This window comes from Psittacula echo, assembly GCF_963264785.1.
Source record: "Psittacula echo genome assembly, chromosome: 1".
Classification (NCBI taxonomy): Eukaryota; Metazoa; Chordata; class Aves; order Psittaciformes; family Psittacidae; genus Psittacula; species Psittacula echo.
Genome location: NC_137735.1, coordinates 35,337,687 through 35,357,951, shown reverse-complemented (window position 1 = coordinate 35,357,951; position 20,265 = coordinate 35,337,687). Strand labels below are relative to the sequence as shown.

Sequence of the window (20,265 nt, the reverse complement as noted above, 5' to 3'; positions counted from 1 at the left end):
TTGAGTTTTGTACTGAATTACCTAATGCTATGAAGTTCATTGTGCTATAACCTCCTGACATTTTAAGCTATAGACTGAGAACTACAAAGTATATCACTTCTAGCTTGGAATATTGAGTTTCTTGGAAAGTCTTCAATTAATGTCCATATTTCTGTCCTTGTTTCAGCTGGGGTAGTTTTCTTCCTAATAGCTGATATAGTGCTGTTGTGCTGTTTTGGATTTAGGATGAGAATAATGTTGGTAACACTGATATGTTGATACGTTAGTTGTTGCTAAGCAGTGCTTACACAGTGTCCAGGCCTTTTCAGTTTCTTACACCACCCCATCAGCGAGGAGGCTGGGGGTGCACAAGAAGTTGTGAGGGGACACAGGTGGGACAGATGACCCCAACTGACACAAGAGATACTCCATATGGTGTTATGCTCAGTATATAAACTGGGGGGAAAGTTGATTTCCTGTGGGCTGCTGCTCGGAAGCTGTCTGGGCGTTGGTTGGTGGGTGATGAGCAGCTGCATTGTGCATCACTTGTTTTGTGTATTCTAATTCTTCTGTTATTGTTCCCTCCCACTTCCTTTTCTGTTCTATTAATCTGTTTATCTCAACCCATGAGTTTTACTTTTGTCTCCCCTATCCCACTGGGGCTGGGAAGCGAGCAAGTGGGTATGTGGTGTTTACCTGCCTGCTGGGTTAAGCATCCAACTGCCATGCTTCAAATACAGAACATTCTGCTTCCTAAGGTAGGGAACATAGAGACCTTCTTGATCTACCTCTTCTTTCTGTCAACATTTCAAAGGTGGTAATAAGTTTAAATTGCCATTCGTATATGTTTCTCTCTGTGTCCCTAATAATGAATCCAGTTAGTTTTGGATGGTAAATACAGTGCAACAGAGACTGTAATTAGAGCAGGGTATCTTTCTTGTTGTGATGCCTGTTGGAGCAGCACATCTCATTTCTGCTGCTGAGGTTATACTGCAGTGTGACAGAATGGGGCATTTTGTCTGTTATCTGGTGGCTTATGGTTTTAAATACCCCTCATACCATCTCTGGAGGGGTTGCCACCTAAGCCACTTTGTCTCAGTTTTCCTGTATGACCACAGATAAATCAACTAAACTAATGGAAAGAAATTGTCTGTGCCCAGGAGGAGAGAGGTACATGTTTCTTCAGTGTGAAGTTCATGTGTTTTGTCACTGGGTGCAAATCAGCCGCAGAAATCCTTTCACTGTTCTGCTTTCACTGACTAGGTCCAACCTCTGATACAGGATGGATAGATCAGGATGTTGGAAGAGGTGAGAACAGGCCACAACCTTTCAGAATGAGGAAGGGTGCTGCAGTCTTTCCCTTTGCTCCTGCTTCCCACCTGGCTTTTCTGAATTGTTGCAAGGCTCTGCTTAGTAATAAACAGGTCAAGGTAGATGGCCAGCAGAGGCCAACAGATGAGGAAGAACGCTTCCCTGTGTGAGGGAGAGCATGAGAAGATGAAAGGCCACTTCCACTCTGGCCAGTAAGAATCTGGAGGGAGAAGCTGGGCAGCATTAGGTCTGTTTCCCTGCCAGACACTTCTACAGAGGAAAATAAGGGCCAGAACCCTCTGGGGTGACACAGAGTTGTAGGCAAGACAACTCCTAGTTTCTTCATCTTGCATGTATCACTGGGGTGTACCTTGAGGTCCAGTTTGGGTTCCAAAGGATCTTGTCACTTTTCAGTTACAAAATTTGTAGCAATTCAGAATACTTTAGGTAGGAAACAATTTCATTCCTCGTATTAGCTCAGCATAGAAATGGAATATAATACTTCCCTGTGTCCAGTGTTAGCTAGTTTATGAGTTTGAGATAGAGAAGGAAAACCAGTCTTGGATTTATTGGTACAAGCCACTGCTCTTTTCCCCTACATTGTACAGAATCAGGAGTGTATTTGTAACAGGATTAGCCAAGTGCAGCCTGCAGGGTAGAGAGGGTAGTATTTGGCCATCCTTGTTTCATAGCAGCTTTTATGCATTTTTTCCTTAATATCTCATTCAGGTGTCTTTTTCTGTCTCCTTTAAGCATAATATAAGCAAGCTGAATACTGCAATGCCATTTTATGTGACCAAGGATGGACTGCAAGTTGAGTAAGGTGATGTATAATGCTGGAAATGTTGGTTTGTGGGTGCAGTGTTGTTTGTGGTGGCACTGTACTTTCCAGGGGCTAGAATTACGTGATGCCAGGAATGTAGACTTGCTGTGGTAATGTGATAGGTTTGTTGAAAGCAAGAGGCAGATATTTCTCTGAATGAAATACGCAGTATACTGCAGTATAGGCAAAATGAGGTTTGCCTACATGAGGTAAGTAGGCAAATGGGATTTGAAGATAGTTAATCATTGCCTCTTCTTGAACTTCCTGACAAGCAGCAGTGCTTTTTGCACAAATCTTGGTGGGAAGAGGTCACAGTGACACTTTATTTATTTACTTATTTATTTTTCTTTCCCCCTCCTGCATCTTTTGGTTGTGAGCGTTCTCTGCTTGTCTTTAACCTCTACAGCTGGGACACCTTGATCCCAAAGGGAGAGGAAGAACTGGTTGCTGCCAATGTGGATATATGGTATTGCAGGCTGCTTCTGGAAAGTTGACTGCTACATGATCTGAATGGATGATCGGAAGCGGTTTTGTGTGTGTGTGTGTGTGTGTGTGTGCGCGCGCGCGCCATGTACCCAGAGTTGCAGCGTAAGTTATGACGTAGCTAAATGGATGCTTCGGGGCTTCAGGCTACTCCAGTGCTGATTGAGAACCCATATTTAAAGGCTCAGAGCTTTTGGAAAGAGTGAGGGAGGGAAGTGCCGTGGGAAACTTGTTTGAGTGATCAGCATAACGTGCAATTTTGGGGATTTAAGTTTGTATTGTATGTGTTTTGATACTATTCCTTTTGTTTTCTGTGAATTACTGTCAGCGTAAGGGGAGAAGACAACTCAATTCTTCATTTTCTTGGCCCATGTGAATACCTTTGCATGTACAGGATATACCTGTTGTATTTTTTTGTTATTACAATATGTAATGTGATAAGGGAGTAATATTAAAAGGTGCTGCCACTACAAGAGCAGATTAATGCAAAGGGAGTTGAGATTTAACTTGGTTAATCCTATAGATGCATCCAAGTTGTCAGGATAGCTACTGAACACCTCCCACGGTTCTTGTTTTTCTTGTATAATTCCATTTGCCACCCACAAACCAGGAATACTAAGAACTGCTTATCACACTCAGCCTCTGGAAAGGAGTATCGAGAGGATTAGCATGAAATGTAGAGGTTTGATGGGATGGGAACAACTGTATGAAGGTACTGAGAGGAAAATAGTCATGAAAAACCAAGGTCTGAGCACGTTCTTAAAGTTAACTTGTGGGTTAACTTTAAAACTTGTCTCACCAGCTCCAAAGCTTGCCATTGCCTTCAAGATCCAGTGTGGGAAGTTTGGGTTTCCTCTTCATGGTTAAGTATGGCTTAGACATCACAATAAGCATTAGGACCTCCTGGTGCTGCTATGGCCATACTGCAGCTTGTAAGCCATTCATACATTCTTTGGGTCTTTGCTTTATGGATATGACATGTCAAATGCTTTTTCCTTAGAGGTAACTGTGACATGTATAAATAATATGGTTATCTTCCTACTAAATATTAGGTAAAGTGATTTATAACACTTGGTGATGTATCTTGATAAAAATGGCAACTGTGGAAATTTTGGTGTTAGCTTTGTCCTTATTTTTTGTTGTGCTTTTGGGGTTTGGTGTGGTTTGGTTTCGGAGGTGGGTTTGTTTTGTTTTTTTAGTAGATACTATTTCAGGTGTGTTTATGATGCTGACTTGTGAAGGTCTAAATTTGTTTCCTTTATTTCTTATAAAATTCAAATAGATCAAGCAGTTTTCATCCAGCACTGTCAAGAAGCTTAGAGATCTGGGGGTAATTACAGGTGAAGAGATGCAAGCTGCATGTGGTTCTGGTAGTTCTCAGAATCAGTTTAATGAAAGTGTGTGGTAAGTGTTGAATGTACCAATGAAAGTCATTTAGAGTGAGTTGCATGTGCACTTCAGCTCACAATTGTACTGATTGAGACTGAAATGTAACTGCAAGACTCTCTTGAAAGACTAATTAAAGAAATAGCAAGGCTGAAGGGAACAGTTTGTGATTTATTTATTTAAAGAGAAAGAACATTACGTAATTTCTTGTTATTGTTAATGTTTTTACAGCCTCTTCATTGTTTTTTGGGGGTGTGGGTGGGGTTTGGTTTTTTTAATATCATTTGTTTGTTTGTTTCCTATTTTCAGAACAGATTTACCTTGTTTGTCATCATTAAGTTCCTGGTCATGCATGTCTCATGTTTAAGGCCAGGTTGGACCGAGCCTTGGGCAACATGGTCTAGTGTAAGGTGTCCCTGCCCATTGCAGGGGGATTGGAACTAGATGATCTTAAGGTTCTTTCCAACCCTAACTATTCTATGATTCTGTGATTCTCTGACTTCTAATCAGTGTACTTATTTTGAGGGTTTGCCCTTGAGCCTATGGTACTGCCAGTGCCAAACCTGTAAAGTCCCAAGTTGCTGGGCACTGTAAATAATAACTTTGGGGTTTGCTTTTAATTTTTGTCACCCCTTTTAGGATTAATTTTTAAGCACTTTGATGCCATCATGAGGGTTGGAGACTATATAAAAATAAAGATGGTGGTTGCATCAGGAGCATAAACACAACCACAAATACCAGGAGCATTTTAACTGCAACAAGTCTTAACAATCCAGGGAGTTACCAGATAGTCCTAATTAAAACTGGCTATTAGAGTAGATTCTAAATAAAAAGAGGTATTTCCATGAAGTCTTTCTGTATTGGGAAATTCGGAAGCCCAGTTGTAGGTGATAGTTCAGCATTATTCCTGGGAAATGAGGGATTGTCATTAAAAGGTATAGTTGCCAGCTTAGAGTTGTGTAATTATTGCATGGAAAGGAAACGATGGTATTTCTATAACGCTGGTAAGGTTTAACTGCTTGCCTTCAGGAGTACAAAGCAAATCTGCTGTTGTGTTTTCCTGTATAAAGTGCTGGTCCTAAAGGAAAGCACTGCTTGGAACAGACCTGGTACAAGGGAGTTTGCTTTGGCAGGCCCTACCTATGGATCTATATTCACAGACTGCTGCCTGATTTTTGACTCTTCTGAGGGGGTAGTTGAAGAAAATCCCTTTGCTTTCTGATGCTATAAAATAGCATTGGGTAGTGTTAAAAGTTCAGAGCAGGCTTAAAGATTTCATAAAATGAAAACTACAGAAAAGAAATTTACACAGGGTTAAGGCTGGCTTTGTAGCTCTCAGGAGTGAAGAGGGCTATGACCTGTAAGCATGCTGTGTAAAGCATGAGTTCCGTCCAGTAGCAGTTTTAAATCTCTGAAGTTACCTGCACCTTGATAGACCAATGTATGTCACTATTACTTCAGTCTTTTTTGTTCAAGAAGAAACAAATGAATGAAGTTGCTACTTGCCATTATTTTTCTATTGCCTGAAGCAGATTAAATGAGCCTGGTTTACAAAGCTTGTATCATGCCTGTTTTGGAACTGTTTGCTAGAGTGCCACATATATATTAGTTCACTGCACACAGTTGTTCTTGGGATTTATGGATAATTGGATGGGCTTTCAAAGCTCTCTCTAAAAATATCTGCACACAGTTTTATTTAAGAGTTTTCTGTGATTACTGAGTGACCTTTTGTTTGGAAAATCTGACCACACAATCCTAATAATGCATGTTCAGAACTGGATAGGGAGGGAAATAATGCCTGTGTTACTATTTGGGTTATTTAGTAGTGCTTAGTATCTTTATTGACACTGGAAAGATGTAGCGACACTCAGCTTTGTATACATACGTGCACACTGAGGTTAAGTTTCTCTTTTCCTGTTGGTCTCTGCAAAATGGGCAGTACCTTTCTTTACTCTTGATCTCGTTCCCACAGAGTTGAAGATCTAGGTTTTATATCAACCTTTGAGAATATGCCTGATCAGGACATCTTAGCTCCTGCTCTGGGAGATTAAACAGACATGGTTCAGTGGCTGAGCAGTGATATTAATACTTCTGTTATTTTTCAGTGCTTCTTTTTTTAATGGATATCAGTGAAGAGGAAGCCTGAGTTACAAGGGATGCTGTTTTCTGTGCAGACCTTTCATTGACACATAATATATTTTCCCTGCAAGCTGATCTGGGGCTATATTGAGGCAAAGAGAAGTGTAATACTTCATGTATAAATGCAAAGGAGAATATAAGCCTGAATGTCTTGTCTGTTTTACTCACATATTAATTTATTTTGTAGCTGTTAAGCCTCCCTCCAAGCTTGCTCTCTTGCTTTCAGTCTCTCGTTTTTTGCCTAAACAGCATGAGAACTCCAGGACTTGTTGATCCAGCAGTTTGGCTCTTACACAAGACTTGTTTAGAGTTGAATTTCCTGAACACTTTGTTTCTGTATTCTTTTCCTAAAAATCTGGTGGTGGTCTGTGCCTTCCCTTTTGCTTTGTAGATCACATTTTATATACAGTTTAGCTAGGAAAACAATTGAAAGAACCCATCTTTTCGAGAGTCATGTCGTCTTAGGTAGTGGACTTAGCTCCAGAAGTTGAAACTCTGCTTAAATGGCCTGTCAACTGGAGAGTATGCAGCTCTGCTCCCGCCTTGCGTTCTTGTAGGCAGGACCACATCAGGCAAATTAGAATCAATATTTGCCTTTCTACTTGTTTGTTTTTTGTTTGTTTTTTTGTTTGTTACTGTTCTAGTTTCCATTTGTATTCTGTTGACTGTGCATCAGAAAAGTCCTGTCATAGGCCTAAGTCCTCCAAGCTGTGTGTATTGGTTGTTGATGGGGAATAAATATCTACGATAGGGAGACAAAGATTATGAGACACTTCTTATCTTGCACGGATGATAGTATAGGGGCAGTTAATGCTCCAGGGTGTTTGTAGTCCCAAACAGACTGGTGTTCCTCGGGAGACTTTTAGAGAGATACTGAAGGCAAAGGCAACTAATTTCAGTTTAGTGAAGTTTGGTGTGCATTCTGGCTGTTCTGTGCTTTGCACATGTTATAGAAGTATACCTTAATCTAATCACTATACAGGATGTCTTACAAATAAGGTAAGAGTGTCCAAAAAAGGTGGGGTTTTGTGTTTGTGGCCAAAAAAGCAATCACCACTTTGCTCTTTGTTCTGTCATTGGTGTTAATGCATAGGAGTCAGTTGTTAGGAGAGGTTAGTTTGTGGCTAGCTAGCAGATGTCAGTGTAAATCATCCTGTTTCCAGCATTTTGTGTATGCTTCTGGCTGTGTTTCTAAGTGACTGACTTTGGGTAGACCAACCTGTCCAGAAAAGGAAGGCTTTATTTCCCTACTAAGAGGTGACTGCGCGTAAATGACCTAGACTTTCTGTCTGCCTGGGACCTGTGTGGTTTTGGATAAATAATGAATGCCTTTAGGGAGAGCATGTGATGGGGAATGTTTGACGCAGGTGTAGAGAAGGGTGTAGAATAATGTCTGGAGTATGCAAGAGGATTGGGAATGCACTGAGGAAAATAGCTAGGTCTTCAGCTGCCAGAGAGAAAAGATCTAACAACAAGATAAATAGCTTTTCTAGCTCAGTCACCACCTGTGCTGGTCGATTATGAAGACTACATGTCATCTTCATAAGTCACTGCTCCACAGAACATCCAAGCTGTTCCAAGGGACTTGTTTTGAAATTTGCCTTACTTCTAGCAGTTGAAGCATCCTCCACAATGCACATCTGCAAACAGAACATTTGGGACTGAAAGAGAGGCTTCAGTCAAGTAGAAACCGAATGTCATCTTTACATTCCTGTTCTGAAAATTATTTAAAAAACTAATTTGGATCACCTTGGGACAAATTACTTGTATTGTTAGAACAGAATTAGAGCTATTAGCAGAGTATTGTTACCCTCCTGGACTGAGGGGTAAAAATCATTTGTCACACAATGGTGCCTGTCACTGGCAGCAGTATAGTGGTGTCTAACTGAAAACTTTTGGTTTGACTGTGTACATTCTGGGACACCTTTTCACATACAGAGGCAGTGAGCTTGGAGTGACTCTGTGATTAACAGTCAATTGACTCTCTAAACCAGCAAAGCAGCCTTCAGCTTTGATAAGGAAGCAGATGGGAGGAGGCAGGGGTATGAGATGTGGCAGATCTGAGCCTTTGTAGCACCTAAAAGCCTTCTACTGAAGACCAGTCCTGACTGCCTTTAGAAATTACAATGGTGCCTCTCAGGTGACGCTGTCTCCCTGTAACCACTGGCATGGCCACCTTGCTGTTACAAATCAGGCATGTGGCCATGAAGGAACTCCTAAGGCACCTTATTTCTGCTTCTACAGCTGTTTCTGAATAAAGAACAGGTACTGCCGTGACCTGCACTAAATGTTCCCTTGGCACATCCAGTCAAACATGTTCTGAGAAGTCCAGAAAACCATTGGCACCTGTGGGGAGATGAACTGGTCAGTATTGGGCACAATGTCAAGGCAGGGGAGGTTAGCTCCCTCTTCTTTCAGAGCTGTGATCAGAAGAGCTGTTTGTGGGAAGTCTGCAAAGCAACACAGACTCTGCTGTCATAGGATTGCTCATCCACCAGCACGTTGCTGTGCATGTTCAGTGGTGCACGGTGCCCACCCAGTGCTTCATGCTGCAGCAGAGGCACAACCACCCCTTCACTGTTATCTCTGAAAGACCGTGCCTTCCCATCTTCCCGTGATGTACCTATTATGATTGCCAGGAGCAGGGAGGACCTGTTCACTTGTTCGGTGGGAGGAGAAGGAGTATATTAGTATGATATGTTACTGTTTAATATAGCACACTTATGCCTGTCCTAACTGCAGGCCTGATTTACTTCCTTTAAGTTAGGAACCTAGTTCTTTCACAAAGTATGAAGTGAAACCAGAAAGAAATTTGGATTTCCTCCACCCGTTAGTATCCAGCTTGCACAATTCTTACAGGTCGTGAGTGGGTGATAGTGAATGTGGGTTAAACTGCTACCGTGCCTTCCCCAGCAGGCTCAGCTTGATTCTGGCTGAGAGCATTCTCCTGCTCCTTCAAGGTGCTGAACCAGATTTAGCCACAGGCAAGAATCTGACTCCATCAAAAGCAGGCAAGATGGACCCTGACTCTGAAGCATTTAGTGTGATGGAGGAAAACTGTGGCTTTTTCCCCCTAGTTAATTATTAAGTGGTGGTGGTGGTTTTTGGTGGTTTTTGTTTTTTTTTTCTTGATTTATTTTTAATCTCTGCTGATTTATTAGTAAGAAACATGACCACATGCTGGCTTGGGCTTGCTGATCAGAAGAGTTGGCGTGAGGCAAGTTCTCTTGTTTCTTCTCTGAATGGCTCTGTCATCTCCGCATGCCCAAGATGCTCAGATCCAAGCCAGTGTGGTCACTTGATTTGGCCAAGAGCTGGTGCACCAAATCTGTGATTTGGCCAAGGAGTGACTTGGATGGGACTTGGAAGAGGGAGGTTCAGACCTATCAGACTGAGCACAGCCTGAAGCCCAGGGCCTCTCACGTGCTCTGGGGTGAGCTGCTGCCCACAGGAGTATTGCCCCAAGGGTAGGGTTGCACACACAAACACTAAGCCCCTACAGTTTCATGTTTTCCAGTTTCACTCTTTATTGCCTCCTGATACTATAACAATATGGTTGGCTCTCACGTGCTGAACTCCTGAGCGGACTTTCCTGGCCAAGTTTCTTTGGCCTTTGGGAGTCAATTCACCTCTCCCTGTTTGCCATCACGATTCCACCCTCTTTTTCTAAATCGGTGGGTGGGTTTTTATAATCTTTTCCTGAATGTGTTTTCCACTTACAATGTAGATGGCTGATAATACCAGGTCTGTTACTATATAGGTGTCTTGCACAGACCAATTTCATGTAGCCTGCAGGTGGGAAGTTGAAAACTGCTGTTCTAATAGAGGTCGGGTCAAAGAGGCCAGTTATTTACTGGGAGATCTATTTGCCAGAAACAAAGGAAAGGTGGTAACTTCAGTATCTTAACAGGTAGGTCTGTTTCTCAAACTAGATCTGATCTCAAATCCTCTGCTTAAAGGTTCAGGTCTATAATTAGTTTGCTCTACAAGAATGTATTTGCTTACTGAATTTGTCTTATTGATTGTTCTGAAAAACTGGACAAGGTTTCACTCAAGTTCAATGATGGAACAATTCCTTTTTTTTCAGAGAAACTTACTTCCTCCCACTTGCTGGGTTCTCTTTGATGCAGTTTTAAAATACCGTATTCCTGTTTTGTCAGGTGAAAACATGGACAGGACAAAGGAATTCAGAAATGAATCTTAACATCGTTACGAAAAATTAACAAGATTTGAAAAACATACATGGTTTAAAGTGATCTTTTTACTGACGTTACTTACCCAATAATAGATTTTTGATATTTTATGTATTAGTGACTAACCATGATACAAGTGGTATGTTTTTCCTCTTTTCTTCATTTCTCACCCCATTTTCCCCTCTCCCCCTCCCCCAGGCAGGAGGATCCACCAAGACCTTTTTTGCTGCACCCATGCTTGAGGAACTCTGATGAAGAAGTAAGATTCCTGCAAAAATGTTCTCAAATTCTGGTGTATTGTCTTCTACCCTCAAAGGATGTCCAGTCTGTCAGCTTGCGCATAGTCCTTGCAGAAATACTTGCAACAAAAGGTAGATCAAAGATCAGAGATGATTAACCATTTGCACCTGTACAATAGTAGTAATTACAGACCTGATCGTATGCATAATTGTGATACTCTGCTTTTAAATTCTGAAATGTAATTTCTGTGATAACCAATAATGACTTTATATTCTCAAAATCAAGCATATACTTACTTGACTTTCCTGGCTTGATGCTGGGCTGTTTAGCACCTTTCAGGATAAAACACAATCTGTCCTTACATTCTTCTAATTTTTTTATAAAGGAACACTTCTGCAGTCTTTTGTGGCAGTATATTTAGTGATTTTATGAATTTATATTTTATTCAGATACATAGAATCCATAGACTTAAGGATGTGGTTTTTTGATTGAGGGTTTTCTATCTTGCTTTTTAATTTAATCAGCTGCACTTTAATCTGATAACCATTTTTTGTGACCGAAGTCAAATTCAGAAATTATGAAGTCTGAAATATATTACGTGATTCAGTTTACTTTTAATTTTCATTTTTAGTGGCTGTAATGTCATAGCCTTCAAGGCACACAGCAGAAAGAACAAAAACACTTGGAATTTTCCAGATAGACCTCAGCTTTGTCAATGTACATCAGTTTGTGTAATAGAATAAGCAAACAGTTTTGTCAAGAAGGTACATGCAATCTCAAATGTACTGTGTAGTCCAGAAGAGTGGTTTTGGGTTTTTATCTACTTGCATATTTATTTTTGCCTTTTATCTGCAATTTTCTTTTGAAGGACAGCCGTTATTCTTCAGCATAAGGATTTTGTTTTAAAATATTTTTCTTCTCCAGTACTGAAACCAGTGGTGGAACTGCTGAGTGATCCAGATTATATTAACCGAATGCTACTTAGCCAGCTGGAGTACAGAGAACAGATGAATGAGCATCAGAAGAAAGACTATACATATGCTCCTTCTTATGAGGAGTTCATCAAGCTCATTAACAGCAGTTCTGATGTTGAGTTCCTGAAACAACTGAGGTATTTAATATTTCACTGTAGCTCATTCAAAACTAAGCATGCTTCTTTTCCCAGATTGTAACCGAGATTTGAATGAACTGTGATTTTTCTTTTTAAATTCAATTTTAGGTTTCTTTTTCTTTGGTGAAGCAGAGACAGTAAGGATGATAAGCCACAACATTTGCTAAGTCTCTATTATAGTCAGCTTTTTAGTTTGGTGGCAGAAAATGTTAAAAAAATCTGTTTAGTATACTGGAGATGACTATGCTATTGAAAGGCATACCAGACCCTTCTTTACAGCTTGACTGTGTGGAGTTAGATGAAATAATATGTTTAATTTCCACTAGTGTGAGGTTACCTTCTCATTATCTTTATGAAGTGTAGCTGGCCATGGTGATCTGGTGATTGTGAACTGTAGTGACCCTATGGACGCTGGGCATTCAGAGCTCCTTGCTGTGATTCTGTGACATTAGAAGAGGGGTTTGAATTCCAGCACATTTTACCACTGGATCAGATGTTTTCTTGGGCTGTTGCTGAGAGGTGTTTCCCAATTACATCCAAAAAACCCCAAACCACTCAGCTTCTACATATTGTGGCTGAGTTTGATGTTCCTGTTTTTTAATAGCACCTGCTTGCTTTCATACTAATCCCCCCCATCTAATTTCTTTCTCCTTCCACCTTTCGTCATCTCCTTCCATCTTTCATTCATGAGATACTGCATGCACTCCAAGCCTGTTTGCCTAAGTACAAGATGTTTATGCTTATTTTCATAGCTGAGCTGTTTTTCCTCTAGTTTCTGAGGAGAGGATAACGAACAAGTGACTGGGAAGCAGGGAGCAGAGGTCCCTGCTGTTGTAGGATCTTTGTAGATGTCCTTGAATTGGTTTTGTTGAGCACACCAAAGCTTTGGGGGACAGTTGAAGCTATTTCCAGCCTTTATCCTAATTTGCTACCACCAACCAGAACTGGTGGGTTTTTTTCTCTTCTGTGACTCCCTTCAATTGCTGCTCCAGGTCAGCTGTCTCCCTTCCTAAGTGGCTGCAACAACATCTGAAAGACACAAGCACATTGATCCCTTTTCATGCACCCTGTGTCCTCTGTTGTGACCCAGACCTTTAATTAGACTTGGCTTGATCAAGCCAAGGTTTGCTGAGATGGAGCGTGTGGGCTGCATAAATAACATCTTGCTTTCTCTTGTTATTCTCTTTGATTCTGAAACCACTTGCATTTCTGAGGTAGGAAAATATATTTAGGTGATGGCGAAATGATTCTGTTGCTTGGCTACTTATTGCTCATCTGCTGTAAAATTTGCTCTTTACTCTGGGCCAGTGTGCCTTTCATGAGGGCAGAAATTAGTCTCTATTAGACTCTGTCTAAAACCTAATTGACATCACATTTATTAGCATAATCACACTAATGGATCTGCTTGTTCAAAAGAAACCCAACTCTTCTGTTGTTGTTGTTCAGGCACATTAATGCTCAATGTGCTCTCTTTCTAGCTGATAGATCACTTTAAATTGTGTTCTATAATACCAGATAGCAGATTTGCTTTATGAAATAATGTAGTTTTGGCTACACTTAGGTTTTTCCTTTCTAGCCTGTGGAGCTCCAACTACCATCATCCTGAAATGGGTTTCTCTATGCCCAACAAAATGTTGATCAGACTGAGCTGATAGTATTTGAAGGGAAAATGGCTGAGAAAAAGGTTTTTTGGTTTTTGTGGGTTTTTTTAAGAGAAATAGCATTTGATTTTGGAGGCAGCATTCTTTCTTCCTCTGTATAGAGCTGGTTTCTGGAAAGGTGGTTAATGAGTGTTCCCTGTGGGATGCGGGATTCCGTTTCTGTTTGTTTTCCAGCACTGTGGGAGCACCCAGAGAGAAATGGTCCAACCTGTGGTCGTCTCAAAGTTGTGTACTATATTTTGCAAAGCTTTCATGATTTACCTGTGTTTACAGGTAAACATGAGTTTACAGATTTATGTCAAGAAAACCAAACAGTGGTCCTTACATGGGGGTGTGGGGGGAATTTTTGGATGAACAAACTATGTGGTATTTCAGATTGTAATTCACAAGAGTGAACCATAGGAACAATATGTAAAGAAGGAACTAAAAAGGAAGAAACAAATAAGCCTTTGTGCAGTTGTTACTGAGAAACGTGGTTAGACTCTGCTGGAGTGATCGGAGTGGGAAGAATGTTTCCAGTTCTCCTCCTGCAACAAATAAATTGCCAGCATGTTGTCCTTAAACAGGTTTCCCACTTAGATGCTATTCTGGGCAATAATGCTATTTATCAAAAATTCTTTTTCTTGGTTTTATTTGGAAATCATTTTTCGGTGCCTGTTCTAAGCCAATGAATGTATGGCATTCATGCACTGAAAGCCTCCTCCTGTTACTCCTAATATTGCCATGTAATGTCTTGGTAAAGAACAGATATAAGTAGTAACAATTTTCTGTATAGGCTTAGCTTTGAGGGAAATTTATCCCAAGGCACTACAGTTGCTGGGAAACTTGTTATTTTTTTAAACATCCCTTCCATGCTGTATCTTTGCAGATTAACTGCTGTGTATTTACTAAAATAAACCTAAAATAGTGTGCTCAGAGGAAGAGGCCATGAGGCAGTGACAATCCTTTTCCCAGACTCTAGTCTGACCACAGTCAAGAAAGTGTGGACTTCTGGGTGCTCCTTGATGTATGCATGAGCCCTTACAGGAGAGAAGTCCCTAAAGGACTTCCAGACTGATTTCATTGACTTTTACTAGGTTTTACTGTGATTAGAACCAGGTATCTTTTTTTTCTTAGGGTAAGTAGGAAAAAGTCCCCAGCTGGATCAATGCAAACTTGTGGATGAAGGGTGTTTTTTGCTCTTGGCCGGGAAATCAGAAAAGAGTTGGAGGTTCTGTGTGTTGGATCTCCTTGTGAGCAGGTATACCAGCTCTCTGCATTGCAAATAGCCTTCCCTGAAAGGCTAGTAATAGTACTAGGATTTTCTAAATCTTCTTTCTCTCCTTGCTTAGAAGCATTAACTTCAGAAGAAACATTGTATTGATTTTCTGCATTGCTTTTGTGGTTTTTATTTTTAGTATTTAAGTGATGCAGGAGCTACTTATTAATTTGGAGGTACTTTTGAATTCAGGGTACATCAATATCTGTAGTGGTCCTCTAACTTTTGGTCATTCTACCTGTTAATAAAACTTACCCCTGTTGTTTTTGTGGAAATATCCCTTTCATTTTTATAAGGGACATTTGGGGAGCTGATGTTTGTTTTCATAAAAAGTTGATTTTGGTTTTGATGTTGGTTTTTGGTTGGTTGGTTGGTTTTGGTTTTGTATTTCCTCTTTCTCCTTTCATACCTCTGCTTTCTGAAAACTTGGATTTGTTTGGAGGGAGAAAAACCCTCAAACCAGAGAAGGGATCATTCTGTGGTTAGCTATGAACATCCTTCAAAGTCACTCTTTATATTTACCTTTGTTGTTGCTTGTCATGAAGGGAGACAGAGGTTTATTCCTGTTTTATTAAGTTTCCGTAAAATGTGTTGTCTCTATTTCTTTCAAGAAGAAAAAGTTAAACAGTGAAATTTCATCTTGATTCCCCTCAGATTTAAGTTACTGTGGATAAATTGGAAGTCCGTCACAAATGTGGAAGAATTTGTGTTTTTCTTCCTTGTCATATTTAATGTTAAGAGCATGACTTTAGATTGTGTTCACTGGATGCTATTAACTGGCTGTGCAGTGCCAGCAGTTGAGAGAATGGGGGAGTATTATTGTTAGCTGGATGTTTCCCTTTTGTGTCAAGTTAACCTTTTTTTCCTACTCTACTCCATATGCACACTACTCCTTAGGTTGCAGATATATTGAGAAATGACCCTGTTTCCAGGTGAGGAGGAGGTGGAAGGCTTTTGGTTTTTATCTATTGTTAAGTGTGCTGTATGAAGAACACATTGTAAAAGAAAAAAGAATAATGTTCTTTATCTCTTTCTGTTCTTTTCTCTCCTTCTTTTTACCCTTATCCCCTGCTATTTTTAAAACTAGGTATCAGATTGTAGTGGAAATAGTTCAAGCAACCACAATCAGCAATATTCCCCAAGTGAAGAGGCAGAAAGGTAAGATTCTGTTTTGTTAAGTCACATCTGTTGTTTTTATTTTGAAAAGCTGCTTGAACTCCCAGCATACATACGCAATCAGTGTGTGTGGGATTCTTAGACAGATTTTAGGAATGCTGTGCGTTTAGTATTTCAGTTCTGTTTCATTTGTCTGGTTCTTCCAGAAACTCCTATGGTGTGATTATCCCCCCTTCACATCTTCCTCTAAGCTGATGGATCATGAGAAAGTTCATCTCTATGATGCATTTATTTTCAGAACTTGCTGCAACTTGGGTTTCTGGCGTTATAACTTTGTATGCTGAGCATCTTCCTTCCTCCTTCTTCTTCGTACAGTCCATTCTTCAAAGTCTGTCTGTTCTGCTTTCAAAACACAGAAGAAGAAATGATACAACATAATTGTCAGTCAGATTTATTTTGACTCTTCATTGTATTATGTTTTTGTGTTGCAATGGAGTGCTTTTGAATCCTTCTGCAGTGTTTTTGCAGTGCCTGCCTTTTAAATTGCATGTACATCTTACATTTCTATTTATATTTATTGTATGTACTGCTTTTTATGGTTCTCAAAATGTACCAAAACTGTGGTATATCTTCAGATTATATTGATGGCAAAATTGCAGACCAAATTTTTGCTTGGACGTATATACTTAAGGTATATCAAAACATAATTAAAAGGCAACTGGCACTATAAATTAATTTATTTGTAAACAAACAAATATTAAGATTTTTATATTTTCATATATTCTCTACTTGTCAGGTTAAAAAAAAATCCTTTTGTAGCTCTTTGTATCACAAAGGAAAGCTTTTAAAATGTAGTGAAATTCGAGTGTAATGAAAAATGCAGAAACAGAAAATTAAACATGCCATGGGGGGTGAAGTAAAATAATCTTTGCGGGACAGTATAAAGAGTTTGGGGTCCCTGCTCAAGTTTCTGAAAGTATAAGGTTGTCAACACTGATATGCCTTTAGTTTACATTCTAAAATGTAGATGTGCATTCCTGTAGGTTAAATTGCTTCTGTCAAACCAAGGCGAGGAAAAGTAGGCACTGGTTTTTGCTCAAATGTACATTACAGGAGGAGATGTTAATATTTCTCAGATGAAAGTTAATTTAATGGAAAGTCTTTTTCATAAAGTTAATAAAATGAGAACAGGGAAGTTAACTCTGAGTACATTATGAAAAATAATCTTTCTAAGCCTGTGTTTCCATTTATGCTGCCATTGGTCTTTGTTGTGACAAGAATCTATTTAGGAAATATTCCTACACAGTTTGGGTTTCTACAATTAATTTCTGTCTTGCTCTCCTCTGTCTCACTTGAGCTTATCTAGTTAATTATTCACTGGTCCAAACCCTGAACAGAAGATATTTTTCTGAAGCTACAAGTGCCTGGCACTGCAGAATAGACATAAAGATTATTGCTATGTATTCTGTCAAAGTAAATCTGGTTCCACTTATTTTGTGATGAAGCTGGTTCTGCATTTTTATGGGCTCTTGACTTTTATCTGTATTTAAAAAAATCCCACAGAAATTCCACTAGCTTGAACTGAAACTTTGTGTTATGGTATTGACTTTTATTATTAGCTTAGTCTTATGGCAACCATGTATGTCATTTAAGAGTTGATTCCCACTGCTGACTATGTCAGGCAGTGAGGCTATTGTGTCAAACCCTCTTATTTCTTAAATAGCCAATGGTTATTTGCATTGTGCCTGAAGAAAAAGGTGACATTTTTTTGCTTGACACATGTGGAACAGTATGTCCAACAGAGGCATGCAATACAATCTCACTATAGTTCACAAAATTTAAGGCAGATCTCTAATCTGTTTCAGTTAGTCTGCTAAGGTTTTCATCTACCAAAAATTTTCAGTCTCAGTCTATGTACAGTAAACTTTAAGGGAGCTAGCAAAACTGTAAAGGGTTAAAATCTAGTTCTGAAGGCTTTTTTGTGTCTTTTTTTTTTTTCTGAACTAGGTGGAGACATTTTTCCTAATGTGGTAACAAATCTAACATATTCCTGAATTTTAGGAAGAAAAGCTGAAGGAAAACTGTGCTACCTTCCTTAAAACAAAAGAAAGCCAACAAAAACCCCAGCCCAGCTCGTTGCTTATACAAAGATTGTTGAACTGTTGTAGAACAGATCACGGTATTACATCATCTTTTGATATTTCCCTTTCTCGCTACCCCTGCAACAGCTGTGTTTCATGGGGAATAGCTAAATGTAAGCTTTTTGCCAAGTGGAAGTGTGTTTGCGCAATCTCATTCTATCTTTCTTTAATCTGTTCCCCCAGTACCTGCCGCATACCTATAGTAATGCGTGAGCACTGGTGTTCAGTGTATACGAGAGTCTCCCCTTTCCTGCTAGTAAATGAGCTCTTCCTCCAGCATGGCAAGAGGTAGTCTTACTGGTAGCTGTTTCCTCTTTCCAGTGGCAAATTTGGGTCCTAATTGTTTCTTTAGTGCCTGGGTGTTTAGCTAGAGCAGCGGAACTTTGGGTGGCAGTGGTCTGTTGAGCCTGATACTTGCTCTCAGGATATGAGTAGAGCAACTGTAAAATAGTATGTGCATGGATATAGTCTGAGCGTCCATCAGTTTCAGGCATGGGAGCTTCCTGAAGCAGCATTTGCAATAGAAAAAGGTACAGCAACAAATGTGAGGAGCACTTCAGTGCAGCAGGAGTGGCCAGTACTCTGGAGCAGTGGGTACTTAGCTACTCTCTAAGCAGAGTAAGTGTTGTGCAGGTACATGAATAGCACTAAATATGCCTGAGCAGGATTGTGTACCTTTGCTGTTGGTCTAGGAGACATAATTAAGTCTCTAAAACTGACAAAAAAATTTGTTTATAAAAAGATTGGGTGTCTGTTATTAAAGGATGAGTAGCCTGAGGACCAGGTTTCAGGCTGATGGCTTCTCATATGGGCTACAGTTGCCTGACTTCTTTTACTATTTTGTCTGGTGATAATGAAGCATACATTTAATGTTGGTCCCCAGAAGGACTGGAGAGGAAGGCTTGTCCCTCAGCAAGGACAAGGTTCTTTAGTTTAATTTAACTAGTGTTGGTGCCACCTATTGACAAAACATTTAGCCATTAGGGCCCTTTAATAAGCAAAAAGTACCTTAAAGTGCTTCTAAACATCATTGTATTAACTCCTCAGTAGTAAAAAATGGCATATTATAGGGTCTTTTTTCTTTTCAGATTTCTGTCATTTGAATCTTCTGGCATGTGAGCATAGGAGAGCAAACGAAAATGTACAAAAGCGTCTGATTCATGTTAAGCAGTAAGTTTTTGCATTTGACTCCCTGAGAAAGTCAAATGTCTTAAAAGGCTGAGACACAAAATAATTTGAGAGGTTCATAGAATGATGTCTGTTGGGGGAGGATGATGCAGCTTCCATAACCAAGAGAATTGCTTTTGGCCATTGCTAAAGCTGAATAAGAAACTTAATGTAACATTACTTTTTGAAGAGGTGCTGATGGGTTTATTTTGGCGTGGTGCAGCCCACTCTAAATAGAAGCTGTTATCTTGCATGCTGGCACTCCACTACTTCCCTCATTTGCACTCACACAAAAGCACTGAATCTGATGTGTAGGTGTATCTGCATTACTTCTCCAAACTGTGTCCTTTTATGTGTCCTCTTCCAAAATGGTCAGTCAGGGTCACTCCAGCAGTGAGTGTAGGCATGGTTGTAGTGGTGAGTTGTTTCGGTTGTTTTTTTTTTTGGGGGGTTGGTTGGTTGGTTTTTGTTATCTTTGTTTTTTCTTCCTGTTGATAGTTTTAGACAGTCTTCCTCATAGTCACATGTGCTCTGTTTGGAAGAATCACATCTTTCTACATCTTTAACTGTAAAAGTCTCCCATCATCTTGCCCTTTGATAAGTGGTCATTCCTTGGAAGTACTGAGCCAAATTTGATCTAACTCTCAGGTATTTTAAGGTGGTGGTGGTGGTTGTTTTTTTCTTAATTAAAAATGAAGGACAAGAAATGCTTATCTGAAAGTGTTTACTGCATTTTGATTTAGTTCAAGCAGTTTGTCAGGACAGATACACAGATCGGGCATTGTAGCATGAGTGAGAGAGGATCTGAGTTTCTTGAAGCAAGCGTAGATCTAAATTTTTCTAAAGAAAAAGCTTAAAATCATGAAATAACAACAAAGGAAGTTGATACAATAACTTGATATTTGCTATAATGTGACTAAAAAACACTTTAAATACACTAGTTCTAATTTTAACAGATGTATTTTTGCTTCTTCTCTTGCTGATGTCATATTACAGGATCCTACAAGTATTTGGCAAGGATTTGCAATTTTGCTAGCTGCTTTTTAAAACAAAAGCCCATGAAGGCATGTACCTTGTCTTAGGGCAACAGACAGCAAATATCTCAACAGATTTTCCCCATCCCAGACACTGTGAAGGGATTTGTTTGATTTGCCTTCTCATTTTCTGTGCCCTCTGCCTTATATGTGACTTCACAGCATGACCAGAAACCATCCTTGGATGACGGGGTGGAACTGTTTTTCAGACACTATGTTGTAA

The 20,265-nt window shown here is 39.7% G+C and overlaps 1 protein-coding gene across 1 annotated transcript in view; it reads left to right on the top strand.

Moving 5' to 3' along the window:
- SNX25 (sorting nexin 25) overlaps positions 1-20,265 on the top strand; it is a gene marked incomplete at its 3' end in the record, with an annotated part of 66,036 nt that overhangs the window by 10,416 nt on the left and 35,355 nt on the right. The window contains exons 3-5 of the mRNA XM_080630948.1: positions 10,513-10,685; positions 11,479-11,665; positions 15,672-15,742. Coding sequence (XP_080487074.1) covers positions 10,513-10,685; positions 11,479-11,665; positions 15,672-15,742 — 431 coding nt within the window. The remainder of the gene's footprint in view (positions 1-10,512; positions 10,686-11,478; positions 11,666-15,671; positions 15,743-20,265) is intronic.